The sequence below is a fragment of the Saccopteryx leptura genome, chromosome 1, assembly GCF_036850995.1.
Source record: "Saccopteryx leptura isolate mSacLep1 chromosome 1, mSacLep1_pri_phased_curated, whole genome shotgun sequence".
Taxonomy (NCBI): domain Eukaryota; kingdom Metazoa; phylum Chordata; class Mammalia; order Chiroptera; family Emballonuridae; genus Saccopteryx; species Saccopteryx leptura.
In genome coordinates, this window is record NC_089503.1 from 71,332,135 (window position 1) to 71,356,813 (window position 24,679).

Below are 24,679 nucleotides of genomic sequence, written 5' to 3' on the forward strand. Positions count from 1 at the left end.
TTGGGAGAGGAGGCAAGCACTTTAGTTGTTTTCATTGACATCCGTTAGATGCCTATTATATGACCCAAAAATGTCTCTGTGGAAAACTTTTCAAGAATAAACGGTAGGCCCTGGCCAGGTGGCTCAGTCGATTGGAGTATTATCCCAATGCACCAAGGTTGTGGGTTTGATCCCTGGCCATAGCTCATAGAAGAATCAACCAATGAATGTATAAATAAGGGGAAGAAATCAATCTCTCTTTGTCTCTCTCTCTCCTCCTCTTCCTCTCACTGTAAAATCAATCGATAAAATTAAAAAAAAATTTTAAAGAATAAATGTTAACTTATCTTCAAATATTTTCAACTACTCTTTAAAAGCAAAAGCAGTTAATAAAATAGCCAGAAGTGTCCACTTAGAAGAAATAATATCCAGACTCTGGAGAAATATTAGCCTAGCAGAATTTTTTAGGATTCCTAACAGAAAGTATTTTATTTAAAATAAGACTTCAAATTAATTTGAAAATACAGTTAAATCATAATAATTTATTCTAAGGGTTTTTACAAAATTCTTTATGAAAATTATACATATATAGGAAGTACAGTATAATTTAACAACTTATATTCTAATTAAAACATTGTTGTAAAGCATATCTGTGACCAGTCTCATGCTGCTTTCATACCATAGCATTATAAGAAAAACAGAATCTTATATATGCAATTTTATATATATTGTTCCTACAAAATACAGGCTTGAGACCTACCTTAGGAGAAAATCAAGCCCCAAACTAAATTCCACCTCTGACCAGTGGGTGGCACCAAAGCACATTTGAGACTGTTTTAACACCGGGAAAAGAGAAAACAGTTTCTCAAAACAGAAAATACATGCAGTTAATTCAGCTCCATTGGCCTAATAAGGAATTTCATATTTTAATAGAGATTACAAAGAAAATAGTTTTCTTAAAGTCAAATTCTTTATCATCACTGATATTTTGCCTTTTTCCCCCACATAGGAGTATCTTTCTATCATTTTTCCCCCATAACCTACATATTGACAGTTCCCGTAAGGAATTTTGATGGTCAAGATGCAGGCAGGCTCTCCTAACTGCAGCTGAGCTGGTGTGAAGTATATGATGGCAACGAGAAAACTTTTCCCATTAACGACACTCCACGCTTATTATTTTTTGGCAGGTTTTTCTTTGAAGCAACAGTTGAATTTTCCTCGCTTTCTCATATATCTTCTTTAATGTAATGTTGGAGTCACAGATACTTTATACATTTTGTTATTATTTAAATCTCTTGGGTCTTATAACCAAAGAAGCACATGCAGGTTGACTTCAAAATGCTGTGGAGCATTCATTCACTAGTGCCAACAGAGAGGAGGTGAGGATCTCTGTTCACACAGTCAGATTGTCAAGATCAGATTCCACCTGTGTAGTAGTTTTTAGTGAAGGAGCCAGTGAACTTTGGGTTCATTTAGAAATCTTGGCTATCAACAGCATTCTGAGAGGCAGGGTTGCTTCAATCCAAGTGTTGGGGGAGTTTACCATCTTTTCCCAGAGAGCAACTTCCTCTGAAGTAGAGTCCATCCAATCCACTTCAGTACCATAGCTTTTACCTGAAAACAAACAACAACAACAAAAAAGAAGAAGATGAAGAAGAAGATTTGCATTTAGAAAGGAATAGCTCATTGGGAGAAAAAAAGGGGGAGTCATTCTTTAATTATAATCACCAATGGAAGTCAGCTAGGAAGAGTTTTAACATTATCAGGAGGACAGATGTGGGACTCAATATAAGAAAGAACTGTTTAACCATCTGAGATGAGTACTCTAATTACTCCCAGGGTAATGGTTCCCCTTCACAGTCATATAAAAGCTAGATGACAATCCCGTCACAGGCATAGGAGAGTGGTAGGAAGTGACACTAGATGATCTCTAAGAAGTGTGGTTACTGTTAGGGTTAAATTAGCCCCTGTAAAACTCGTATTCCCCTCATCCAAACATTCTGTAAGGTTAGAGTTAATTTGCTTGCTATTCTCTCTCTTAATAGCTGCCTGGCCTTCACTTTGAAATGTAGTAAAAGTTTACCTTCACAGAAATGTCTGGGAAAGCTTGCATTGGGGAGGGACCTGACCATTAGGGGAGTTTAAATCACAATAGTTGTTTGTAAAAAGCCTAGCCACAGGCTCAGGCTCCCAGCTGTTTCTGGGAGACTGACCTCTGGGCTATCTTCAGAATTTACCAAGGATACCAAGTCTATGCTACTTCAAAGAACTTGTGTCTCTGAAGCAGAAATCCCCTTGTTAAGTCAGTAACCAAAACCACAAAAACCCCAATATACTAATCTAAGCTTGTCCAGGTGCATGAACCCCATGACAGCAAACCCCCTATATCTAATGCTTTCTTCTGCAGCTCAGCACTGACACCTTTTTTGCTGCTGGTCTCAGCTCATTGTATGCTTGCATCCAGGTGTTTTTAAAATAAATTTTCCTTTTGGAACACACCAGCCTTATGTTTTGGGTTCGTCCTGTGGTTTCTGCCTTTCAGTTACAGCTTTAGTGTTGAACAGACTGAATTTTGAATCGTGGCTCTACCACTTATTAACTGTTACTTAATTTCTTGGAATGTCAGTTCCAGAGATAACATTAGTAACTTCAGATAGAATTGCTGGAAGGAGTAAGCAAAATAATGCAAATAAAGCATTCAGTACAGAGACTAGTGCTCCATCAATGTTAGTTACTATTATTATTCAAAGCACACTTTTAGCTATGAAGGGCCATACATATTTTTTTCAGTAGTAACAAAGGTTTTTCTGTCGTCCCCCCCCCCCCACAATAAGGTAAGCTCTACATGGACAGATACCGTGTCCTGTTAATCCTCATACCCAGAAACCTTAGCACACAGCTTGACATTCGTTCACACACTCATTTCATTACACTTAATAGAAATAAAATAGCTGTTTTCATCAGGAAGAAGTAAAGTGACTAACTTCTAGTGTTTCCAGAAGCATTTTGCTTATAGGAAATTAAAAATGTAACAAATATTACCTGTTCCAAAGCCAATTCGAAGACCTCCCAAAAACTGGTTGGTTAATTTGTAATGGTCCCAGACAGTAAGCTCTACACAGGCTTCCATCAGATCCTCAGGCCTGAACCCATCATATACCATGGTGTGGTTGAAGACAGGGCTGGTGGTTTTCCCTACAGCTCTTGTCTTTTGGCGACTTTTCCTACTTGTATCTGGAAGGATGGTACTACAAAAGGACACGTTATTGTAAGAGCAATTTTAATGAGAGAGTGAACATTTATGCCTTCAATGCACTTCAACATAGCTACTAGGATTGGTCGAAGGAATGGAAGGGAAGAGTGTAGAAAACAGTGCTGATGGCTGGGAGCAGCTGCTGGAAAGATTGTGCATTACAGCGGACCAGACTTACTTTGAATCCTGACTCTGCTACTTAAGGCTGTGTGTTTTCAGTAAGTTACTTAACCTCTCAGACACTTGTTTCCTCATCTTCAAGATGGGAAGGGAGATGCCTAATTCGTAAGGTTAACATTAAAATTCCATGTTAAGCAAACAGCTTAGTTCAGTTCCTGCATTTAGTAAGTGCTTACTACATAGCAATTGTTTGAGGAATCCCTTAAAATTTGGAAACTCAGCCTATTCCTGATTATATGTGACAGCCTAAGGAATTAGTCTTATACAGAATTCAAAAAGAAAACCTCTCCAATTTGTTAGATGTGATTTTGGGGAAAAGTGTATATTTGTAATCATTTACATTTAATTCATGGTAATAACTGAATTAACTTTAGTTTATCATGCCCCTTATAAAGGCAAGAAGGTCTGAGATTAGTCTCAAAATAGGAGACCAACCTGAGCTGAAAAATTTTACCAGCTGACATCGATGAAGAATGTGTTGCTTTTTCGTTATGTTGATTGTTTCTTTTGCTGTGCAGAAGTCTTTTAATTTCATATAGTCCCAGTCATTTATTTTTGCTTTTACTTCCTTTCCCTTTGGGGTCAAGTTCACAAAACCCTTGTGAGACCAAGGTTCATAAGTTTAGTATCAATGTTTTCTTCAATGTATCTAATTGTTTCAGGTTTTATATTCAAGTCTTTAATCCATTTTGTGTTAATTGTTGTGTGTGGTATCATATCCTTATGTTCATTGCAGCATTATTGATAATAGCCAAGACAGAGACAACCTAAGTGTCCTTCAATGGATGATTGGATAATGAAGATGTGGTACATTTATACAATTAAATACTATTCAGCCATAAGAAATTATGAAATATTGCCATTTGTGACAACATGGATAGATCTTGAGTGTATCATACTAAGTGAAATAAGTCAGGTGGAAAAAGGAGAAGAACCATACAATTTCATCCATATGTGGGATATAAAACAAAAAAGAACAAATGGAGAATGAAAACAAACCCATAGACACAAACAAGAGTAGGTTGGTTACCAGAGGGAAAATGGGGTGGAGGAAGATAAAGAGGATAAAAGAGCTCAAATATAGTATATGATGATAGAAGGAGAATAGATTTTGGGTGGGGAGCACACAATGCAATAAACAGATGATGTAATATAGAATTGTACACCTGAAACTTATATAATGTGATTAACCAATGTTATCCCAATAACCCTACTTTTAAAAAAGAATATGTATAGGAAAAATCATAAATCATATCATATAAAATAGCTACAACTGGATTTCTGGTAAACTCTATATAAATGAAATTGGTTAGAGGGAGCTAGGACGGCATACTAATATCTATTTAGTTACTATTTACTAGATACCAGACATTTATATGTATAACAGAAAAAAGTTTGCCACTTAAGAAGCCAAACTGGCCTGACCAGGCAGTGGCGCAGTGGATAGAGCGTCGGACTGGGATACGGAGGACCCAGGTTCGAGACCCCGAGGTCGCCAGCTTGAGTGTGGGCTCATCTGGCTTGAGCAAAAAGCTCACCAGCTTGGACCCAAGGTCTCTGGCTCAAGCAAGGGGTTACTCAGTCTTCTGAAGGCCCCCGGTCAAGGCACATATGAGAAAGCAATCAATGAACAACTAAGGTGTTGCGACGAAAAACTAAATGATTGATGCTTCTCATCTCTCTCCGTTCCTGTCTGTCTGTCCCAGTCTATCCCTCTGACTCTCTCTCTGTCCCTGTAAAAAAAAAAAAAAGCCAAACTGTCTTAAGCTCTTATGAGCTATTAGTACTGGTCTGTTCAGCAAATAATTTTCCACATGTTTGAGGGCTGATGCCAAAGGCCTTTTGCAAATGGGACATAAAACAGGTGCTTCACTAAGGAGCCAAGAGGTGTGACATGCCACCATTAGAAACTGCATAAACTCTAATACTGAATATAGTTCCACTAGTAGATATACCTACCAGAAGACATTACATATCTGAGTATGTGGTCTCTGGTTTCATTTTTACATATGTCCTCTTATCACTGATTTTAAAACTATGTGAAATCTTGGGGTGTTTATGTCACAGATTCCTCTAGTTCATATAGTCACTGTCTCAAATTATTTCAGTTAAACAATGGATGATGAGTTTCAGCATCACAGATACAGAGGACTAAAATCAACCAGTAAAAGTTAGGCTACTGTAGAACTGAGAGAGGCAGTTATCAGTGCTGTTACCATTTAACAAAAGAATTTAGATGGCTGCCCCTTAGCTGGGGTAGATCAAGGCATTCCTTCACCCAGATGTGCACTTCTCCGGTTGTAGGAAGCTTTTTGCCTATAATAGAAAAAAGAGAGAAAATAAAAATTTACTACCATTCCTCTCTTCATAATACTACATCTAAATATGCCAATCTAAAAATGGCCTAGCATAGAGATACTAGCTAGTGCTTGATAATATGATCCTAATTGGCTAAATCTATATATTCTTTACTATATCTTTTATAGTCTGGCTATATTGAACTGAGATGCTCTATGAAAATAATTTATATTGATTCCAAGTTCCGAGTATTACATCATTCTTGTTAGGGTTTCCTTGGCTCAACAGGATCAGTTTAATTAAGATATCAGGTATGTGAGTCATCCATTTACAATTATATTAAAAATATGTCAGTGAAATGCATATACTTTCATACACTATACTAATATCAATTGGTGGTGACAGGAAGTATTTTAAACATATTACTGTAAAGTAGCCAAAACAGGTAATGATTAAGGTATAGTCACTCTTCTTAAGTTACACATTTTATAAGACTATTACACTGACACATGTAATAGTGAATATGATGGACAGGGAATTACTGAAAAGTTGGTTTAGTCCAAAGTTGTTGTTTAGGTTGGCTGCACCTGGACAGTAAAATATGATACTAGCATATTTTTCTGGCTGAGTCACCCCTGTCAGTCAACCAAATGGTATTTAATGAGCATCTATTATGTGTTCAGCCCTATGCTAGGAATGATATTGAATGTACATGCAATACAAGAAATCTATGCCCTTGGGAGATATTCACCATTAAGTTAAAGAGAGTAATTCAATAAAGACTATAAAAACATAATGTAGAATGAAATTACAAGTTATTTCTGTAATGTTCTAGGAGACAAGGTGATCAGTGAAGAGAAATATAGTCAGGAAAAGCTATATGGGGGAGACAGGATTTCATCTAAGATTTGGATAGGTTGAGGAGAAGATTAAGCCAATACAGAGAAGAGAAACTACATGAATGAAAACTCAGACAAGGTGGAGCCCATCACAACACACAGTCTCCTAGCTCCCGCCACCAAGAGATAATAGTGGGGAAAATGGGAAATGCAATTGGCAGAATTTCTATGCATGTTGACCATAAATAATAGGATACAAATATAAAGGAATGTGCCTTTTAGACCCAGAAGTAAAAAGATGGTGGTTTGGTAGCCATTTATCCTAAAGATATGTTTGCTTGCCCTCCAATTCTTTATTTTTTTTAACTGAATTAGAATGCCTTTCTCTAGGCATAATTCCAGTTCGGCCACTGCCCTTACCATCCAGTATGTCTTTCATCCCTGCTTACTGAAGCATTTGTGTAAATGATTTCAGTCATAACATACATACAGATTCTTAAGGAGAATAACTTGGGGAACTTGCTTGTGACGTGAAAGGGAAGCTTGCATTCATTTCCTGCCTGTCTCTTGCTCCTTAACAGGGCTACAGACTTGAGGACCTAATATCAAGAATTCACAATTTACAGAAAAGATTAGAGTTAGTAATCTTTAGGAAAAAGCTTTCTCTCCCTGTGAGACCTTGAGAATAGAAGACCAATGAGTTCTAATTTCTTAGAAGTTCATATCACTTCTTCCAATTCCCACCCGTGAAAAATAACACTCAGGTTCCATTCTTATCACAGCACTGTAGATAGGTCCAAATTCCAAATGCAGGAAAGGCCATTGAAATTGTACAGATACAGACTTTTGGAAGAGTGGGGTGAAGGTTAAAATGAGTGGAAACTGAACTGGAAAAAATTAAAATGTTTCTCATAGAAACAAAAAGTATAATGGTGGTTACCAGGAGCTGGGGAAGGTGTAGAGCAGTGTGAACCCTGAGGAAAAAAAAGATACCTACTAAGAAGGGCTCCTGATAGCTAGCTTGACCTAAATAAAAAAGCAGAGCCTAGCCTGACCGGGCAGTGGCGCAGTGGATAGAGCGTCGGACTGGGATGTGGAGGACTCAGGTTCGAGACCCCCAAGGTCGCCAGCTTAAGCACAGGCTCATCTGGTTTGAGCAAAGCTCACCAGCTTGGACCCAAGGTCGCTGGCTCAAGCAAGGGGTTACTCGGTCTGCTGAAGGTCCGTGGTCAAGGCACATAAGAGAAAGCAATCAATGAACAAATAAGGTGTTGCAATGAAAAACTAATGATTGATGCTTCTCATCTCTCTCTGTTCCTGTCTGTCCCTATCTATCCCTCTCTCCGAGTGTCTCTCTGTCATTGTAAAAAAAAAAAAAAAAAAAAGCAGAGCCTAGCAGCCATTTCTGCACAGGGACCTCATGCAAAATGCACTTTACAGGAAAGCCTCTGCACTAAACTGCCTGACTGCACTGTGTTTCTACAGCTAAATCAGCCCTTATGAAGGTTTCCTGGAATCCTATTTCAACCAATAGGATTGACACTTTCCCTATCCAATCAGAGCTGCACAACTCCAGCCAATTAAAGCAGCTCTATTTTGACTAATCAGGACAGTGTCTTTTTGACTAAACATACTGTGAGGATTTAGAGTCATCATTTCCATGAGGATGGACCAATCGGGGAACAGGAGTAGGGAATCCTGTCTATATAAGCCAGCTCCCTCTAGCTCCGGGAGCAGACTTTTCTTTTCCACAGATGAATGAAGAGTGCGTCTTCCTATTGAGACTGAAGCTGTCTCAGATGTCTTGCCAGAGCAGAGCAAAGCCTATCATCGTGGAGTGGAGCAGATTGGCACAGAGCAGACCATCAAGGGATAGAACAGGATTGTCTAGCTGGAGAGGGTCTCTGGCCCCAGAATTATTCTACAGCCATGCTGTATCACAATTGACATTGTTTTGTACTGAATAAAGTTTCCTTCTTCACTACATCCTAAATTGGGGGTTCCTGTTGGCGTTGAATTGGTGCCAACAACCATCTGTTGACAAAGGGTAGAGTTTCGGATATACTAGATGGAAATCTTCTGGAGATCTGCTTTATAACAATGTAAATATACTTAACACTAACAATGGTACACTTAAAAATGGTTAAGATGATCAATTTTATATGTTTTTTTTTTTTTTTCTGAGGTTGGAAACCGGGAGGCAGTCAGACAGACTCCCTCATGCGCCCCACCGGGATCCACCCGGCATGCCCACCAGGGGGCGATGCTCTGCCCATCTGGGGCATTGCTCTGTTGCAACCAGAGCTATTCTAGTGCCTGAGGCAGAGGCCATAGAGCCATCTTCAGCGCCCGGGCCAACTTTGCTCCAATGGAGCCTCAGCAGTGGGAGGGGAAGAGAGAGACAGAGAGGAAGGAGAGGGGGAGGGGTGGAGAAGCAGATGGACGCTTCTCCTGTGTGCCCTGGCTGGGAATCAAACCCGTGACTCCTGCACGCCAGGCCGACACTCTACCACTGAGCCAACCGGCCAGGGCCTATATGTTTTTATCACAATAAAAAAATGAGAATTTTCTAGTTTACAACTGTAAATTGACCCTGTACAATTACTAATAAGTTTGTTTAGGGCTTCACCTTTGAAAATATAGGACCCATAGAAACCCTGGGAGAGAGGGAGATAAAGAGAGGGGATAAATCTGGACAGAAAATCATTACATACCAGGAGTTGGCTCTGGGACATACTGGAGAGCTAACTTCATTTCACCTCTGTTTTCTGCTTCAAGGGCAGCTGCTGCTGTCTGAAAAACAAAGGAATGTCAGCAGGTGTAAGACACAAACCATTTAGCCTGTTTGTTGGCACTGGGTTACAGGACCTTATCTGCCCCATTTCTGGGACAACGTATCTGGGACAAATTTTAATCTGTGCCCTGGATTAAAATTTTCCTCCCCATCAGAGCTAGGTTGTTACTTTTATGTCTGGGAGAGCTATACTGCTCTCAGTGGTCCCCAACCTTTTTTGGGCCATGGACCGGTTTAATGTCAGAAAATATTTTCACAGACCGGCCTTTAGGGTGGGACGGATAAATGTATCACATGACCGAGACAAGCATCAAGAGTGAGTCTTAGCCTGTGGTGGCGCAGTGGATAAAGCATCAACCCGGAAATGCTGAGGTTGCCAGTTCAAAACCCTGGGCTTGCCTGGTCAAGGCACATATGAGAGTTGATACTTCCAGCTCTTCCCCTCTTCTCTCTCTCTCTCTCTCTCTCTCTCTCTCTTTCCCCCCTCTCTAAAATGAATAAATAAAATCTTAAAAAAAAAAAAAGAGTGAGTCTTAGACAGATGTAACAGAGGGAATCTGGTCATTTTTTAAAAATAAAACATCGTTCAGACTTAACTATAAATAAAACGGAAATAATATAAGTTATTTATTCTTTCTCTGCAGACCAGTACGGGTCTGTGGCCTGGGGGTTGGGGACCACTGCTATACTGTATATCTTGGGAAACTTTGCAGCATACCCAGAACACATTTCAAGGCCTTTAGTCTCAAGAGAGAGAGAAAGAGAGAGAGAGAGAGAGGAAATCAGAATGGCTTTCTTGGAGATGGGAGAAGTGTTGGAGGATGCCTTGGTTTTTATATAAAAAAAAATTTTTTTAATTGTTCATCTACACATAAAATGATTTATCTGTATTCTCTTTCTTTGAAGGAGTAAGAAGAGAGTTGAAAAGGTGGGAGTGGGAATGCCAAATATTACCTTTTCAAAGCTGCATTAACCTTATTATTTTAGAACAAATGAATAGATGCCTGTAATAATAACAAAGACTGGATAATAACTTTAAAATGTATATGTATTATTTTCAAGTACATATATGAGAAATTATTTTACTTTCACAATCTGGTCCTTTAGAGCCTTATTTCCAAAATATGGCAATGCATCAGAAATATAAGGCAAGTTAGTTAAAAGTGAATGCTTTTGACATCCTCTGAGGAATTCAGATCTAGCAAGTCTTGGGTAGGGCTCAAGGTGATTTTGATGTGATATTTAGGAAGCATTTCTTAAAAGGAACTATTTTATAATGTAGATACTAAATAATGGTTCGTATTAATAGTTTATATGTACCTATTCCAGATATGGAATGAACTAGCTGGGTTCACATCAACCCTTATACTGAGAACAATAAAAAAATTCAATTTTAAAATCTACTTGATGGTGCTAAAGGGTTATTAAGATAGACAGGACTCAAATGGACAAGATGTTGGAGCCTGACAGTTTTCTCTACTTCCCACTTTGAGGCATTAGCTGATTTTTAAGTAGGGCCAAACGGAGAGAATAAAAAGTCTGTCAGAAAGAGACTAAGAAGCTGAGCAGGGCTTTTGTAGTCTCATAGGGCTGGGAGACAAAAATGGAAGTCCATGGACAGCGAAGGAGGAATGGCTTCAGGTACTACTCCAGACCAGTGGTTGTCAAAGTATGGTCCACTGGCCAGCATCATCATCAGTGCCTGGGAACTTGCTGAAAGCGCATATTCTTGGACCCAGATGTTACTGAATCAGAGACCTTGGGATAGGGCCCAGAAATCAATGATTTAATAAGTCCTTCAGGTAAATTGAATACATTCTAAAATTTAAGAACTACTTTTCTAGATTTTCAGTTGGAACCCCTGAAGTGCCACAGCCTAAGAATATGGGCAAACAAACCCTAGATCAGACCATATGAAAACTGAACCCCAGCTTCTGGCCAATTTGTTCCAGGCTAGGTTAAGGTGGTCTGTCCCTACTCTGTGTGTCAGAAGCAAAAGTAAACCTTCTTAAATTATTCTAGAAATTTTCCCATGCAATGCCCTGCATGTAGTAACAAGTGAATAGGCATACTGGAACAAAGGACAAAATGACCAAAATAAAATAAAAATTTAGATAAGAGAGACTCACAATTTTAAGATATTGGATTTTTCAGATACACGCTTCAAATAACTGTGATTAACATATTCATAAAGAATGTTATGATGAAGAATTTTAGCAGAGAAGTGGAATTTACAAAAAAGAATCAAATGAAAATATAAATCTGAAAAATACAATCATTGAGAACTTGCAGATGGGCATCACAGTAAATAAGACATAGCAGATAAAAAAATGATTCCCTGGCCTGTGGTGGTGCATGGATAAAGCACCGACCTGGAACGCTAAGGTGGCCGGTTTGAATCCCTGGGCTTGCCTGGTCAAGGCACATATGGCAAGCAAACAATGAACAACTAAAGTGAAGCAACTGTGAGTTGATACTTCTTGCCCCCACCACCAACCTGTAAAATCAATTAATAATTTTTTTTAAATCATTGGACAAAAAGATAGGTTAGCAAAAAATAGCCAATCTGAAGCATATGGGGTTGGGGAGGGAGAGAAAATACAGAAAAGAGAATGAGAGATATATGGGACAGAGTGAAAAATCAGAATGATCCCAAACTATAGACAAACACTCTGAATGAAAATGGAATTTTATACTAGCTTTCTCCTACACACTAGGCCTCAAACCAACCAACCAACCAACCAACCAACCAAAAAGAATTCTGAACTTACTTTCCGCTTCAGAGGGTACCACTTCAATTGTTTATTCTGCTTGTTGTCCCAGTCCCAAGTTTCCAAATCCAGTTCCACTTCCCCTAGGAAACTGTTGCGTTTAAATGTATCCCGATGCCATACAGACAGGTTCAGCTTCTGTGTCTTTAAGATCTGCTTTTCGATTTTATACTGCAGTTCAAAGAAGGAAATTAAAGTGGTGAATATTACTTTAGGCCAAAGTTATAACACAGAGATGAAGAGAAAAGTCATCCGTGCAAATCAGGTTTTCTCATCTGTCAGGTTTCAAGTCTCAGGAATACTGCAAAGTCATCTTATGCTAAGTGTCTTGTTTCATAGAGCTAAAATCCATCTTTCACAAAAGCTGATTTTCTTTGCCTCTTTGGAAAAAGCAAACCATGGCTCAAATATCATAGCCAGTAATAGTGCCCTAAAAACAAACACCAATTATTCAATTTTCACTGGATGTTTTTAATTCTAAGTAGGTATAACAAATCAAAATCAGTCTAAAAATACAAATAAAGTTTAAATCCAATGGTCTGTTTTCTACTTGAGGACAAGGTATATATTTAATATAGATTTTTTTTTTACAGAAGTTTTAGATTCACAACAAAACTGAGTGAAAAGTAGAGAGTTTCCATATACAACGGGTCCTCATAGGTATACAACCATCTAAGTCAGGCGTGGCCAACAGTTTTTGTCCCTCGGCCAGATTAGAAAGAAAACTTTTTTCATGGGCCAGACGAAATATTAAAATTAAAAACTGTTAAATACAAAAACGATTCGTTTAAGTAAACAAAATTTTATTATGTAATTTGTTTATGAATAAATGTGAGTGAAAAAAATTTTAATATACAATATTATTTTAATAAAAATATATTTTAATAAAAATATAATTACATACTGTGTAAATATCCAAATTGTATCGCAATCAATCAAAACAATATTTAATTAATAGAATGAGCTTGAAGGGGTTATATCGCAAATAAAACAATTATTTCGTTTTACAAACAGCCTGGACACTTTTTCAGTTATCAACTGCAGCTATTGTCTATGCTACAATGCCACTTGATTCAGCACACTTGACCACGAAAATAACGAATTGTTTGACTTTGGGTGAGCACTGGCAAACTCCGCCTAAAAGAATGTTGGGTTTCACATCACTGCTAAACATCAAACAGTTCATATCAAGTACAGACGAGTACAAAAGTTGTAAATCTTTATAATAGAATTCTTCTAAAAAATAAGTATCACGAATCCATTCAACCAATTATTGGAAGTTAACCCTAGATTAGTCACACACGGAATTCTTTTCCACGTATCACTATTTTCTTAAATATCTCGATTTTCAATAATCAAAGATGCTTTCACTTCTGAGTAGCTGAGATTTTAAAGTAGTGGAGAATATTAAAAATTTAATCGCGGGCTGCATAAACTCATTACGCAGGCTGGATGCGGCCTGCGGGCCGTATGTTGGTCTTGCCTGATCTAAGCTCTCCCATTAGATATCCTACAAAGACAGGAATTTTCCAGAAAAAAAATACTTGTTTTTTCCTGCTTCATACGGTCAAGTGAAAAATATTTGGCATCCTAAAAGTTTTTCATCTAAATTATAGTCAATCCTTAATTATATGTAATCATGGAAGGGATAATAGTAATTTCAATCTAAAAATAATCTCTATTTGGCTTTATGATGCACTACTTGAATGTCCATTTGGTTGTAGCAGACTTTTTTTTTCCTGAGTTTACTATTGAGATTATCTGGATTTTCCTGATATAGGGCTGAAGTAGCTGACCTAGAAATAGCCAGGGTGCCAAGTTGTATCATAGTCAAACTGTAATTAAAAACTTGCTACAGAAAATTTACTCATGGATGGCTGAGAATTAATTTAACTCTACTTTTCTCAGAGGATAGCCAAACACTTGTATAGAATTTTCAGAAGAGGGAATGAATAATACTTCTATTTATAGTTTTAACTTATCTGTTACTCATGACTAAGGTAGCATGATGCAGTTTGGGGAAAAACAGAGTATTAATATTTGAGCCATCAGTCTATCTATCTGTCCATCCAGCTATCCTCCTAAAGAACGTTTGAGTACCTATCCCAGACTCTGTGCTAAGATAAGACTCAATATTTAATAAGTGTTTAATGTATAGTCATCTTTTCATGTATATCAACTCTTTTAATATTCACAACTACTGAGGTAGGTACTATCATCAGCTCCCTTTTGCAGGTGTGAAGTAGAGACAGGTTAAATCTTTTATGTAAGAGCACACCATTTATAAAGAACACAGAGTTGGTCCCTGACCTCAGAGAACTTAGAAGTTAATAGAAAAGCAGACAAACCAGTCAAGTGCTGCAGAGTTACTAGCCTATTATAAAACAAGGAAAGGGCAGCAGCAGACCACAGGGGAGGCTCAGTGGTTAATCCTTTGAGTAGTACCTACGTTCATGTACATCCTCACTCAAAGGGTTAACAAAAACTCACTACTCAAAGGGTTAAGGACAGCCACTCATAGGAAGAGGCATTTAAGGCCTTAGGAGGTAGTTAGGGATAGAACGTAAGGGAGGATATTCCGGGCAAAGGAAGCACAAAGTCCTAGCAATGTGAGAAAATGTAGTTCTAAAAAATGGAAAGGAGTCAGGGCTTTCTGAACGAAGACTATGACTGAAAAGGTGAGGCTGGAGCTCAGGCTGTAAAGGTACTGGGGTGTGTGTTAAGGATGGACTTGACCCTGAGGGTAATGGGAATCCTAAAAGCTTTTAAGCAGAGACATACCACAATCAGAATTATGCTTTTAGATTACTTTGGTTGCAATGCTCAACTTCATGAGTGGCATATCCTTGAGAAAGTTGCTTTATTTCTCTAAGCTTCATTTGCTGCACCTGTGAGATACAGATAACGATACCTGCCTGGCAGGCTGTGTAGGGAGTGAATGAGAAATGCACAGAACATTCATGCTGTATCATCTTATACAAAGCAGTTTCTTAGAAACTGTTTATTCCTTTCCTTCTCCTCTCTGGGTAACTGACTTCCTCTGGAGAGATACTACTCAAGAAGACTTGCTAGTTAAACATGTAGGTCACCATTTAGGGTTTTCCTAGATAGAAAGTTCATAGTTACCCGCAGTATCTCGTTATACACAGGATCCAAAGTTTTCTTCACTATGAGCGTTTTCTTCTTGCCCATTTTGCCCTTGTCTGGTAACAGGTAAGTCTTTACATATCTAAAAAGAGAAATGAACAGACAAGAAGGTCAGAGAGAAAGTGATGTTTCCACCTCTACTTTAGAAAATTCACTGAAAACTGATAGAAATAATTCTCTCGTGATAATGAGAAAAGCAGTAAGTTTTCACCAACACATCTGTACTTAAAACTTTAAAGCTACCGTATTTCCCCAAGTATAAGACACTCCCTGTATAAGATGCATCTTAATTTGGGGGCCTGAAATTTGAAAAAAAAAAAGTATTATATAAAGTTACTGAACTCAAGTTTTATTCATCATAAAATTCATACAACAACAAATGCAAAAAAGCGGGAAATGCAAGTAAGAAAACCACCACTGTATAAGATACACCCAGTGCATCTTAGACCCCAAATTTAGACCTCAAATTTTTTGGAAAGGGGTACGTCTTCTACATGGGAAAATATGGTATTTCAGTGGCATTGACCATAAATTCCTTTTGGCCTTATGTAATAGGGGGGAGGGAAGGAAAACAGATTTCTAATATAGTACTTAATGCCACCGGCTTCTTTTCTATCAAGAAAGGCATTGGTACTTACAGAATTACTTCAAAAAGTTTTTGTTACTATTATTTAAACTAAAATTAATCTTAGCATACACCTAATCCAGCCATATTCAATCTAAAAAAAAGATATTGAGCTCAGTTGTTTTTATAATAGAAGGAAAAAGGACTGGGTTTCTGCTAGCAAAATAATTAAGAATTCGACTTCTGCACAGGGATAAGTGGGAAATACCATTCAGCCATAGCAAATAAACCTGTGATTTCAAAAAAGCAATGGTAATTCCTCCTAATGTGCTTCTGTACAATGTAATTTAAATATGGAAATGACCTCATTCAAGAGTCTTAACTAATTCCGCACCACTGAACACTACAGAGTATGCCCCACATGCCCCTAGTTTTAGAGAAAGTGTGAGAGTGTTGTGGAAGAAGACTGAGGTCTAGGGTTCAAGCCCTCATTCTTCATTTTGCCACTGACTACCTGAATTTATGGCTGCTTGTCTTCTCTGGCCCTTGTTTTCTTATCTGTAAAAAGAAGGAACTGGACAGGATGACCTCAAAAGTTCCTTCCAACTTGAAATATTTTTGTGCTTCTCTGACAGTTTTGCAATTTAATAAGTTTGGCATATGAATGTATAAAGTAAATAAAACAGCATTCTTCTCACCCCAACTTTTCCTTTCAAACATTCCTTTTAACAGAGTCACACACACACCCTCCCTTCAATTCTGTTCTTTCCTTCCCAATTTCTACAAGATTGAGAGCAACTAAGAGAAAACAGTGACTCGCAATGTACTTACGGGTCTGAACGCTGTTTTTTAAAGTCTGCAGCGGCTAAGTCCTTACACTGGGCCACAAAGATGTGCAGCTCCTTCAGTGAATCCACATAGTCAACCGCGAACTGAATACTTCCTTTCACTTCCAGATTGCCAAAGTCTCCACTGTAAACACTCATCACACTGCCACTCACCTGCAAGCATTGGGAACATGGACTGTTTGCCTCCAGCTCATTCTTGAACCCAACACAAGGATCACGAATATAATCCTTGCTTGCCATTATTCCCCTAGTTTGCATATAAAAGCAGTTAACTTAATATGGCATAAAGACACACCAGCACAGATAACCTGACATGATGCGCATGATACAACGAGTGCTTAAAAAATTGGCCTCTCAGAGACAGAGATGAGAAGTGAAATGCATAGTTACTTAGATGCTGGCTCATTTTACAGCAGGGTGATTTTACGGTAAGGGGTATTCAGAGTTCTACTTTTAGGCATGCTTGGTATTGAAAATGTTAAAGAAAAAGGATGTGAGAAACCCCAGGCACACAAATCACAGTGACACGTTGTTCTAGCAAATTTCCAAGGCACTAAAAAGGAATTTTACTATGTTACCCATCCGCTGAATCTATGAAAATGCTTACTGAGCCATACGCTTTTAGAGGTCAGGAAGGGTAGAAAATGGATGATTGATGAAGGGAGTTTAAAGCCTTCCCCAAACCATACATTAGATTGTTGTCAGCAGGAGGAATTCAACTTAGATTCTAAAAAAGAATTTGGAGAAATGTAAAAATTTACGCACAGTTTTATTTTAAGCATACCTGGAGAGATATGTGCTTGTGAATGTATGTCAGAGAAATTTTTGGATTAGTGTATATATTTCTACACAATACTACAAGCAAATAGAATTACCTCACTTAATGAAAGAAGTCAAATGAGAAGTCAAATTCTCTAAATCAAATCTGAGCAACCACACTGAGGGAGCTTTGCTTTTAAAACCCTGTTCAGAATCCTTTTATAAGGCAAAGAATCATCTCTTCTATTCTTTGCTATGAGGCCGTACTTTTACTCATCACACTTGCTAAAAAAAAAGAGAGGTACAATTCCATACCTGCCAATGGTATAGAAAAGCATATCTGATCTAAGCAGACTTGATAATAGTTATCCATTTTGTTGCACAGAAAAATTTAGTGGTTCAAATTTGTTGGCAATTTAGGCTTATTTTTGAAGTTCTTACAGCCAAAACACCATATTGATTTATAATAGATATGAACTGTTATGCTTAAAAAAAGAAAAAAGAGGATTTAGCTAGCCAGAAGCTAATCAAGGGTGAGAGGAAAAGCTCATGCCCTCAGAATCTGAGAAATACAACAGGAGGGCGTTTTACAGCAGCAGGAGCAGGCAGAGCAAGGTTTACGGCAGCAAGCGAGAGATATTAACAGGGAGCCTTTGTTTACATACAGAAGACAAGGACGTCATGCCAGAGGAGCTGCTAAGATTGGTTAAAGAGCTTGGGCTCTTCTTGTGTCTGCTGAGCTGGTAACTGCTTTCTGAGGCTGTATCTGTTTCTCTGTCATCACTCTACAAAACATCATATAATATATACACAATTTAAATTCAGTATGAGTCAAGATCAGAATCTGTTTATATAAAGACAGTATCTTAATATCACATTGATCTATGACATTTCCCAAGGTCAAAGGACGCTAGTGCTAATTGCCAGGGAGTGGGATTCAGGATGGAGTGTTTGGTCTGCCTTGGTCCTCACTCACCTAAGGAGGAGAACAGAGCTTAGCTATCAAAATAACTGATTTTTTTTTTTCACCTACAAAGTGGCCCCAAGGTGCTACAGGAGACAGTACTACTATGAGCTTCTTGCTCTCTCAATATTACACATTTATGGTTCTTGGAGAATTTTATTGACATATGAGAAATTAACTTTACCCAGACAATAAATGTTCTAGGTTTTATTGTCCAAACATACAATGTCATCCTTAATTCCTCTCATTATTAACATAGCCTTAACTTCTCTGAAAATAAAATTAAGAAAAATAAATGCTAGTTTGATATGTTTCAACTACAAGTGATATAACTAAAAATTTTAAACCACTTCTCCTGTATTTCTATGGTGCTATTGCACTTATCTTTTTGTTGCTATAGGGAAGTACATGAACGTTTATTAGATGGTAGTTTTAAAAAATTCATGATTCAGAATGGGCTCCTTTGGGGGTCAGAGAGTTTATGGGCAGTTCACTGGCTCCTGGGATTAGGAAAAACCTTCATGGAGTAATTAGTTCATGCCAACATATTCCAGGGCCATGCAATTATCACAGATGTCAATTATAGTGCAGATTAAGAAAGGAGTTAAAGAAAAACAAAATTTATGACTTATATGGATGAGAAAAGAATCCTCAAGGATTTTTAAAAATCCAAAGGTTTTTAATGTCTCTGTTGTCACCCCACCCCCCATGCTTACAGTACATTCCCTTCTGTTACAGCATGTGCTACATTCCACTGGCTACATCAGATCACAGTGTGATTGGAAGGATGGGACCCTGTCTTGTTGACCTGGAACATTGATTATCAGATAGCTGGCACTCAACACACATCACTGATGCTAAGCCTCAAAGGCACCATGGACAAAGGAACAAGGCCTGATTTCATCTCCACTTCCTTAAACATCCAGTCCCACCCCATGGACTTCAAAAGGTAAAATGACACAGTTTCATTTGGCATCTATGATGCACAAACTCAGACTTGGACTCTTGTGTGTGGAGCTGAGGCAACAGTTTAAAACTGAAGGAAGGACCAAAACAAAACCAAAAAACAAACAAACAAAAACCAGGAACTGATATCATTTGCCTCTCAAATTATTATGTGGGCCCTGGCCAGTTGGCTCAGCGGTAGAGCGTCGGCCTGGCGTGTGGGGGACCCAGGTTCGATTCCCGGCCAGGGCACATAGGAGAAGCGCCCATTTGCTTCTCCACCCCCCCTTCCTCTCTGTCTCTCTCTTCCCCTCCCGCAGCCAAGGCTCCATTGGAGCAAAGATGGCCCGGGCGCTGAGGATGGCTCCTTGGCCTCTGCCCCAGGCGCTAGAGTGGCTCTGGTCGCTGCAGAGCGACGCCCCGGAGGGGCAGAGCATTGCCCCCTGGTGGGCAGAGCGTCGCCCCTGGTGGGCGTGCCAGGTGGATCCCAGTTGGGCGCATGCGGGAGTCTGTCTGACTGTCTCTCCCCATTTCCAGCTTCAGAAAAAAAACAAAACAAAAAAAATTATTATGTGGTTCATTCATATGACCAAGCAAGACCACAGCATATTTACAAAGGTATAAAAGCACAGGAACTCCACGAGGTGTCTACTGTTGCCTCACAGCTAATGAATTCGTTTAAAAAATGAGTGGTTCTTCCCAAAGAAACTGTAATGTGGGCTCTTAGAGATATTCAAGGGCTGATTATTTTCAGATACACTTCATTTAAGGCCCAACAATGTTGCCTGGGAGGTAGGGGAGGAGAGGTGTAATTTACGTGTTGTCCAGAGCTGTCCTCATGTTTTATCTACAAAGAGAATGCTTGAGGATGAAGCTTTTCATTTCTCCATCAAAAATCAGACCCAAACTGCAAATAGTTATAGGTAGCATTTATTGGGTACTCACCACAAGTTAGGCACTGTGCTATGTGTTTTCCCCACGTTATCTCACAGACTCCTCACAACCTAATGAGGTAGGTACTAAGAAACTAGACTCAGGGAAGTTAAGGAACTTGTCCATAATCACAAAGCAAAGTAGTAGCATACCCACGGCAGGGGATAGCTGATTCCAAAGCTCAGAATCCTAATGACCTGGCTGTAAGTACCTGGAATCTTGGGCTCTTCTTCTTAAGTCAAAGGAACTGATTTACAGTTCTAGATCTACTTTTTAGTAGCTGTTGGATTTTGGCAAAGTTACTTAATCTCTCTGAGGTTCCCTCCCTTTTTTTTTTTATTAAATGGAGGAAATAGTGCCATATTTAGTTAGTGAGAGTTAGATAGCAGAATGAATATGGAATGCCTGGTACTTACTAGGCACTCAATGAATAGTAGGTAGTAGTTATGTTCTTATTTGAAATAGTAGGAATAATGGTTAACAGCATGGGAAACAGATCAGGTTCCAGTCCTGTTTCAACCCTTTTCTAGCTGAGTGAGGTTACTTCACCTCTCTTAGTCTGTTTCCTCATCTATAATATCTGGGGACAACAATGATGCCCACAACCTAGGGTTGTTGGAGAATTAAATGAGATAATGTGTATAAAGTGCCTATACCCAGTAGATACCCTTACAGTTTGCTATGTCATTGTTACTTAACAAATGTTTTTAAGCTAGTCATGCTACCTAGACTAAGCATTCATAAATCAACTGTACTCTAAACAACAAAGGAGTAGTTAGTTCATGCCAACATATTCCTGCCTGGATTTCTTATTTTGTACCCACTTTGAAACAAAAGTCACATTTCCAAATCTATGCAATTTGACTTTACTACCAAAAAGAGTTACTGTTCGAGTCAAATAAGATACGCCTTGCCTTGTTCCAGAATCAACAACACTACCTCTATTGATATGAAAGGTAAGGGTCAGTCCTGTTGACCTCTGGTCTCTGCCATGGCTGAATACAAGTACACCAACCTTGGCATAGCAGATGCACTTATTTGGTTCCATTTTTCAAAGGTACAAAAGATAAACTTGCCTCATCTTGGAGAAATGCTGGAACAGACTTGCTCATCCTTTTGAGTTTGTCAGGGTGGGAAAACTGATTATCAGGCGGGGAAGGCACTGTGGAAACTAAACAGCAGCATTTTCGTTCAAAATTATCTTTACAATTGTCAGACAAGCATAAAGCACAAGTTGAAAACACGCTTTTCTTTCATTTACGAAGAGAGGTGCTTTTGTAAAAAGGTGAAGGGCACAGTAGTTCACATGCACAGGATCATAAGGTAAGCAACATGCAGTTTTTATAAATTAAGTATATAGAGAAAACTAGCAAGGAGTTGAACCAAACAAAAATAAAAATTAATTTAAAAACCGTTAGTTTTTATTGAACTGTACTAAAACATACTGCCAATGTTAATCTATTTTAACTTATTTTTTTTACATCACAGTTTTGAATCACACAATCTATCATTTATTGGTTCATCTCCTTGAGATATATTATGTTTTTAATATGCTGCAGGCTAAAAAACTATTTCATTGGACAGCAAGGATCTTTGTACAGAACTCAATCATAAATGTGTCCTGGTTATTGAGGGCCTAAAAGAAGGTTTGTTTGTTTAGTGATTGTGGAGATTACCGTAAAAGACCATTACAATTTCAAAACCAAAACTAATTACTTTTTGGAAATAGAAATGATTATTTTATATATCTTTTATTTTTCAATTACAGTTACATAAGTTTCAGGTATAACTCAGTGATTAAACATTTATATAATTTACAAAGTGATCACTTTGACAAATCTAGTATGCATCTGACACCATACAGAGTTATTACAATATTATTGACTATATTCCCTATGCTGTACTTTACATCCCCATGACTATTCTGTAACTTCTGTACTATTCTGTAACCAATCTGTACTTCTTAATCCCTTCACCTTTTCACCCAATCCCCCAAGCCCCCTCCCCTCTTGCAACTGTAAAAATGTTCTCTGCACCTATGAATCTGTTTCTATTTTGTTCATTTATTTTATTTTTTAGATTCCACATATTAGATATCTATCAACTCAAATATTTTCAATAGAGATACTCAAGGCCAAGTTTGAATGATTCAAGTTAGGATACTCTTAAGAATTTAATATGAAAAAGTAGCATATGGAGGCCTGGCTGGTTAGCTCAGTTGGTTAACCCATTTATGCAGGAGGTTGAAATTTTTGAAATTCAGTTCTTCAAAAATTTTCCAAAAAGTCACATCTCTTTTTGACAAGCTCCCAGCACGCCAGCCTCTGCAGCAGTGACTAACTGTGCACCACGTGATAACACGTTCCCCCAGGAGGCAGACATGTGTGAAAAAATCAGACCTCGCAATGACCTTGAGCAGTAGGATATAAATAACTCCTATGTCACTACCATTCCAATAAGGGAACACTAGGCATAAATGGGTTAAGAGCATATTCAGGAAACAAGGTTGCTGTTCGATCCCTAGGCAGGGCACACACGGGAAGCAACCAATGAATGCACAACTAAGTGCAACAACAAATGAATGCTTCCCTTCCCCTTCCCCTCTCTTTCCCTTCCTCTCTCTATCTTTAAAAAAATGTAGCATATGGTTTCTTTCTTATTCAGTAAGTATATACGTGAAAGTCACAATAAGATGAATTGTATTTCTAAGTTGTGTAACTCTAGTTAGAAAGTTATTTTGTTCTTTGTCTAAGAATCACAATGTTAGACACAATGTTTCTTTTTTTCTTTTTGTGCTGAATCAGAGCTTTTATATTCAATGAGTTCATATTTTTCAAGGTGCTTAGAATGGTGCCTGGCACATAGTAGGCCCTATATAAGTATTTGCTAAACAAATAAATATTATTTGATAGAGATTCTTTACATTATCTTTATAATGTGATACAAATATATTGACTTTATCACTGAAAACGATGCTAGGAAGACAAATAAAAATCAGTTTCTACACACTCAAATTCAGCTCTAAGCATTAGCTAAATTTATTTTTAGTTAAATGAAATCTAATTGAAGGAAAACTGAAAACTGAACAACACATATTAAATATTTGCTCATTCACATAGTATACTTCTCATCTAGCCTTAGGTCACAAATGTATCAAAATATGTTTATAGTATCTCATCAGACAATATCTGCTTTAATCACTTCCCATTAAACAATACTGTGTATGTGTGTGTATTTGGGTGACTTGTCCGGAAACAGTGTGAGATTAGGTCCCATGAGGGCACAGGACAGCCCAGAAAGTATGCAAAACCTTTTTACCACAGCACTACTCCCTACTATTTTCAAAGTATATATTCACTACTCAAACATAGTCAGTTTTTGTAGTTATCTATGTTTTGATCAGGTAATTAATTTTTTTTCAGTAAACCATTAAATTTTTTTTTAATTTTTCAATTAAAGTTGGCATTGAATATTATCTTCGTTTTAGTTATACAGATCATGTATGTATTTCATTTTGTCTTGTGTGGTAAGAATACTCTTTGCTAGAGAAAAGGAATACTCTCAGCCCAGGCATTAAGAGTCACCTTGGAAAATATTGTAAAAAAGAGAATTTATCCAGAATTCACCACATGATTAGCCTGTTTGCCTTGACCAATAACTAAACTCATCCGGAGGTCACAAATGAAGATGTAGACATATTGGCTATGTATCTATATCTATACCGATGTAGATGTATATATAGATAAGTATCTCTTTTGTTTACACTCCTCAGGCTAAATGTTGAACAAAACAGCTAGATAAAATAAGATGCAGAAATTTAAGTATTTGCCAGTTTAAAAGCAACTGGAAAAGCCTCATTACCCAGCACCCCTAAAGTACAGAAGTCTCGTTTCCTTTGTAGTAGCCAGAGAGAATAACACCAAGGACCAAAGCCTGGATTGCCTTTTTTCCTAGGTGGTCCCTAAAAATTTGTCAAGTCATATGCTAAAGTTCAGCACCTTCATCTCTGGCAGGAGCACTTCATGAGCAAAGTTTCAGATTTCAGACAAGATGTCATTGGCACTTCGTTTATCTAACGGCTCCTTCATTTAAGCTGCTCTTCTAAGACCTACGAGCACATGCAAAGAATGTTGGGAAACTGTTACTAAGACTCCCCTGGCCTCCTGAGGGCAGGCATGTGTATCACTATCTTCAGACCTCCAGTGCGTAAGATTGTGACATTGGATAAAACTGGGGCACTAAAAAGACATACATGCATCCTCTGTGCTCTGTTTGGAGCACAAACACCTTTTTAATGTGCTATTTGTCCTCAACATAGTAGTCACATTTAAGTATAGCAATCTTAAAATTGGACAGGAAAGAGTGAAGAATCCTAATTTTTGCTTGGTGGTGAATATGAATTAC

At 38.1% G+C, this 24,679-nt stretch overlaps 1 protein-coding gene across 21 annotated transcripts in view; it reads right to left on the reverse strand.

Annotated features, from left to right (window-relative positions):
* Positions 1 to 501: 501 nt before the first annotated feature.
* The window catches only part of SYTL2 (synaptotagmin like 2), a 128,228-nt gene continuing 104,050 nt past the window's right edge, over positions 502 to 24,679 (reverse strand). For 17 of the 21 annotated variants that reach the window (XM_066370005.1, XM_066370128.1, XM_066370118.1 and 14 more), the window contains 9 exons: positions 21,352 to 21,446; positions 18,099 to 18,218; positions 16,658 to 16,827; positions 15,241 to 15,343; positions 12,115 to 12,285; positions 9,264 to 9,342; positions 5,629 to 5,728; positions 3,022 to 3,227; positions 502 to 1,593 (listed from right to left, as the gene is read on the reverse strand). In XM_066370005.1, the coding sequence (XP_066226102.1) occupies positions 1,448 to 1,593; positions 3,022 to 3,227; positions 5,629 to 5,728; positions 9,264 to 9,342; positions 12,115 to 12,285; positions 15,241 to 15,343; positions 16,658 to 16,827; positions 18,099 to 18,218; positions 21,352 to 21,446 (1,190 nt within the window). In that variant the 3' untranslated portion in view covers positions 502 to 1,447. The remainder of the gene's footprint in view (positions 1,594 to 3,021; positions 3,228 to 5,628; positions 5,729 to 9,263; positions 9,343 to 12,114; positions 12,286 to 15,240; positions 15,344 to 16,657; positions 16,828 to 18,098; positions 18,219 to 21,351; positions 21,447 to 24,679) is intronic. The other 4 variants (XM_066370138.1, XM_066370109.1, XM_066369995.1 and 1 more) reach the window with 2 other exon arrangements.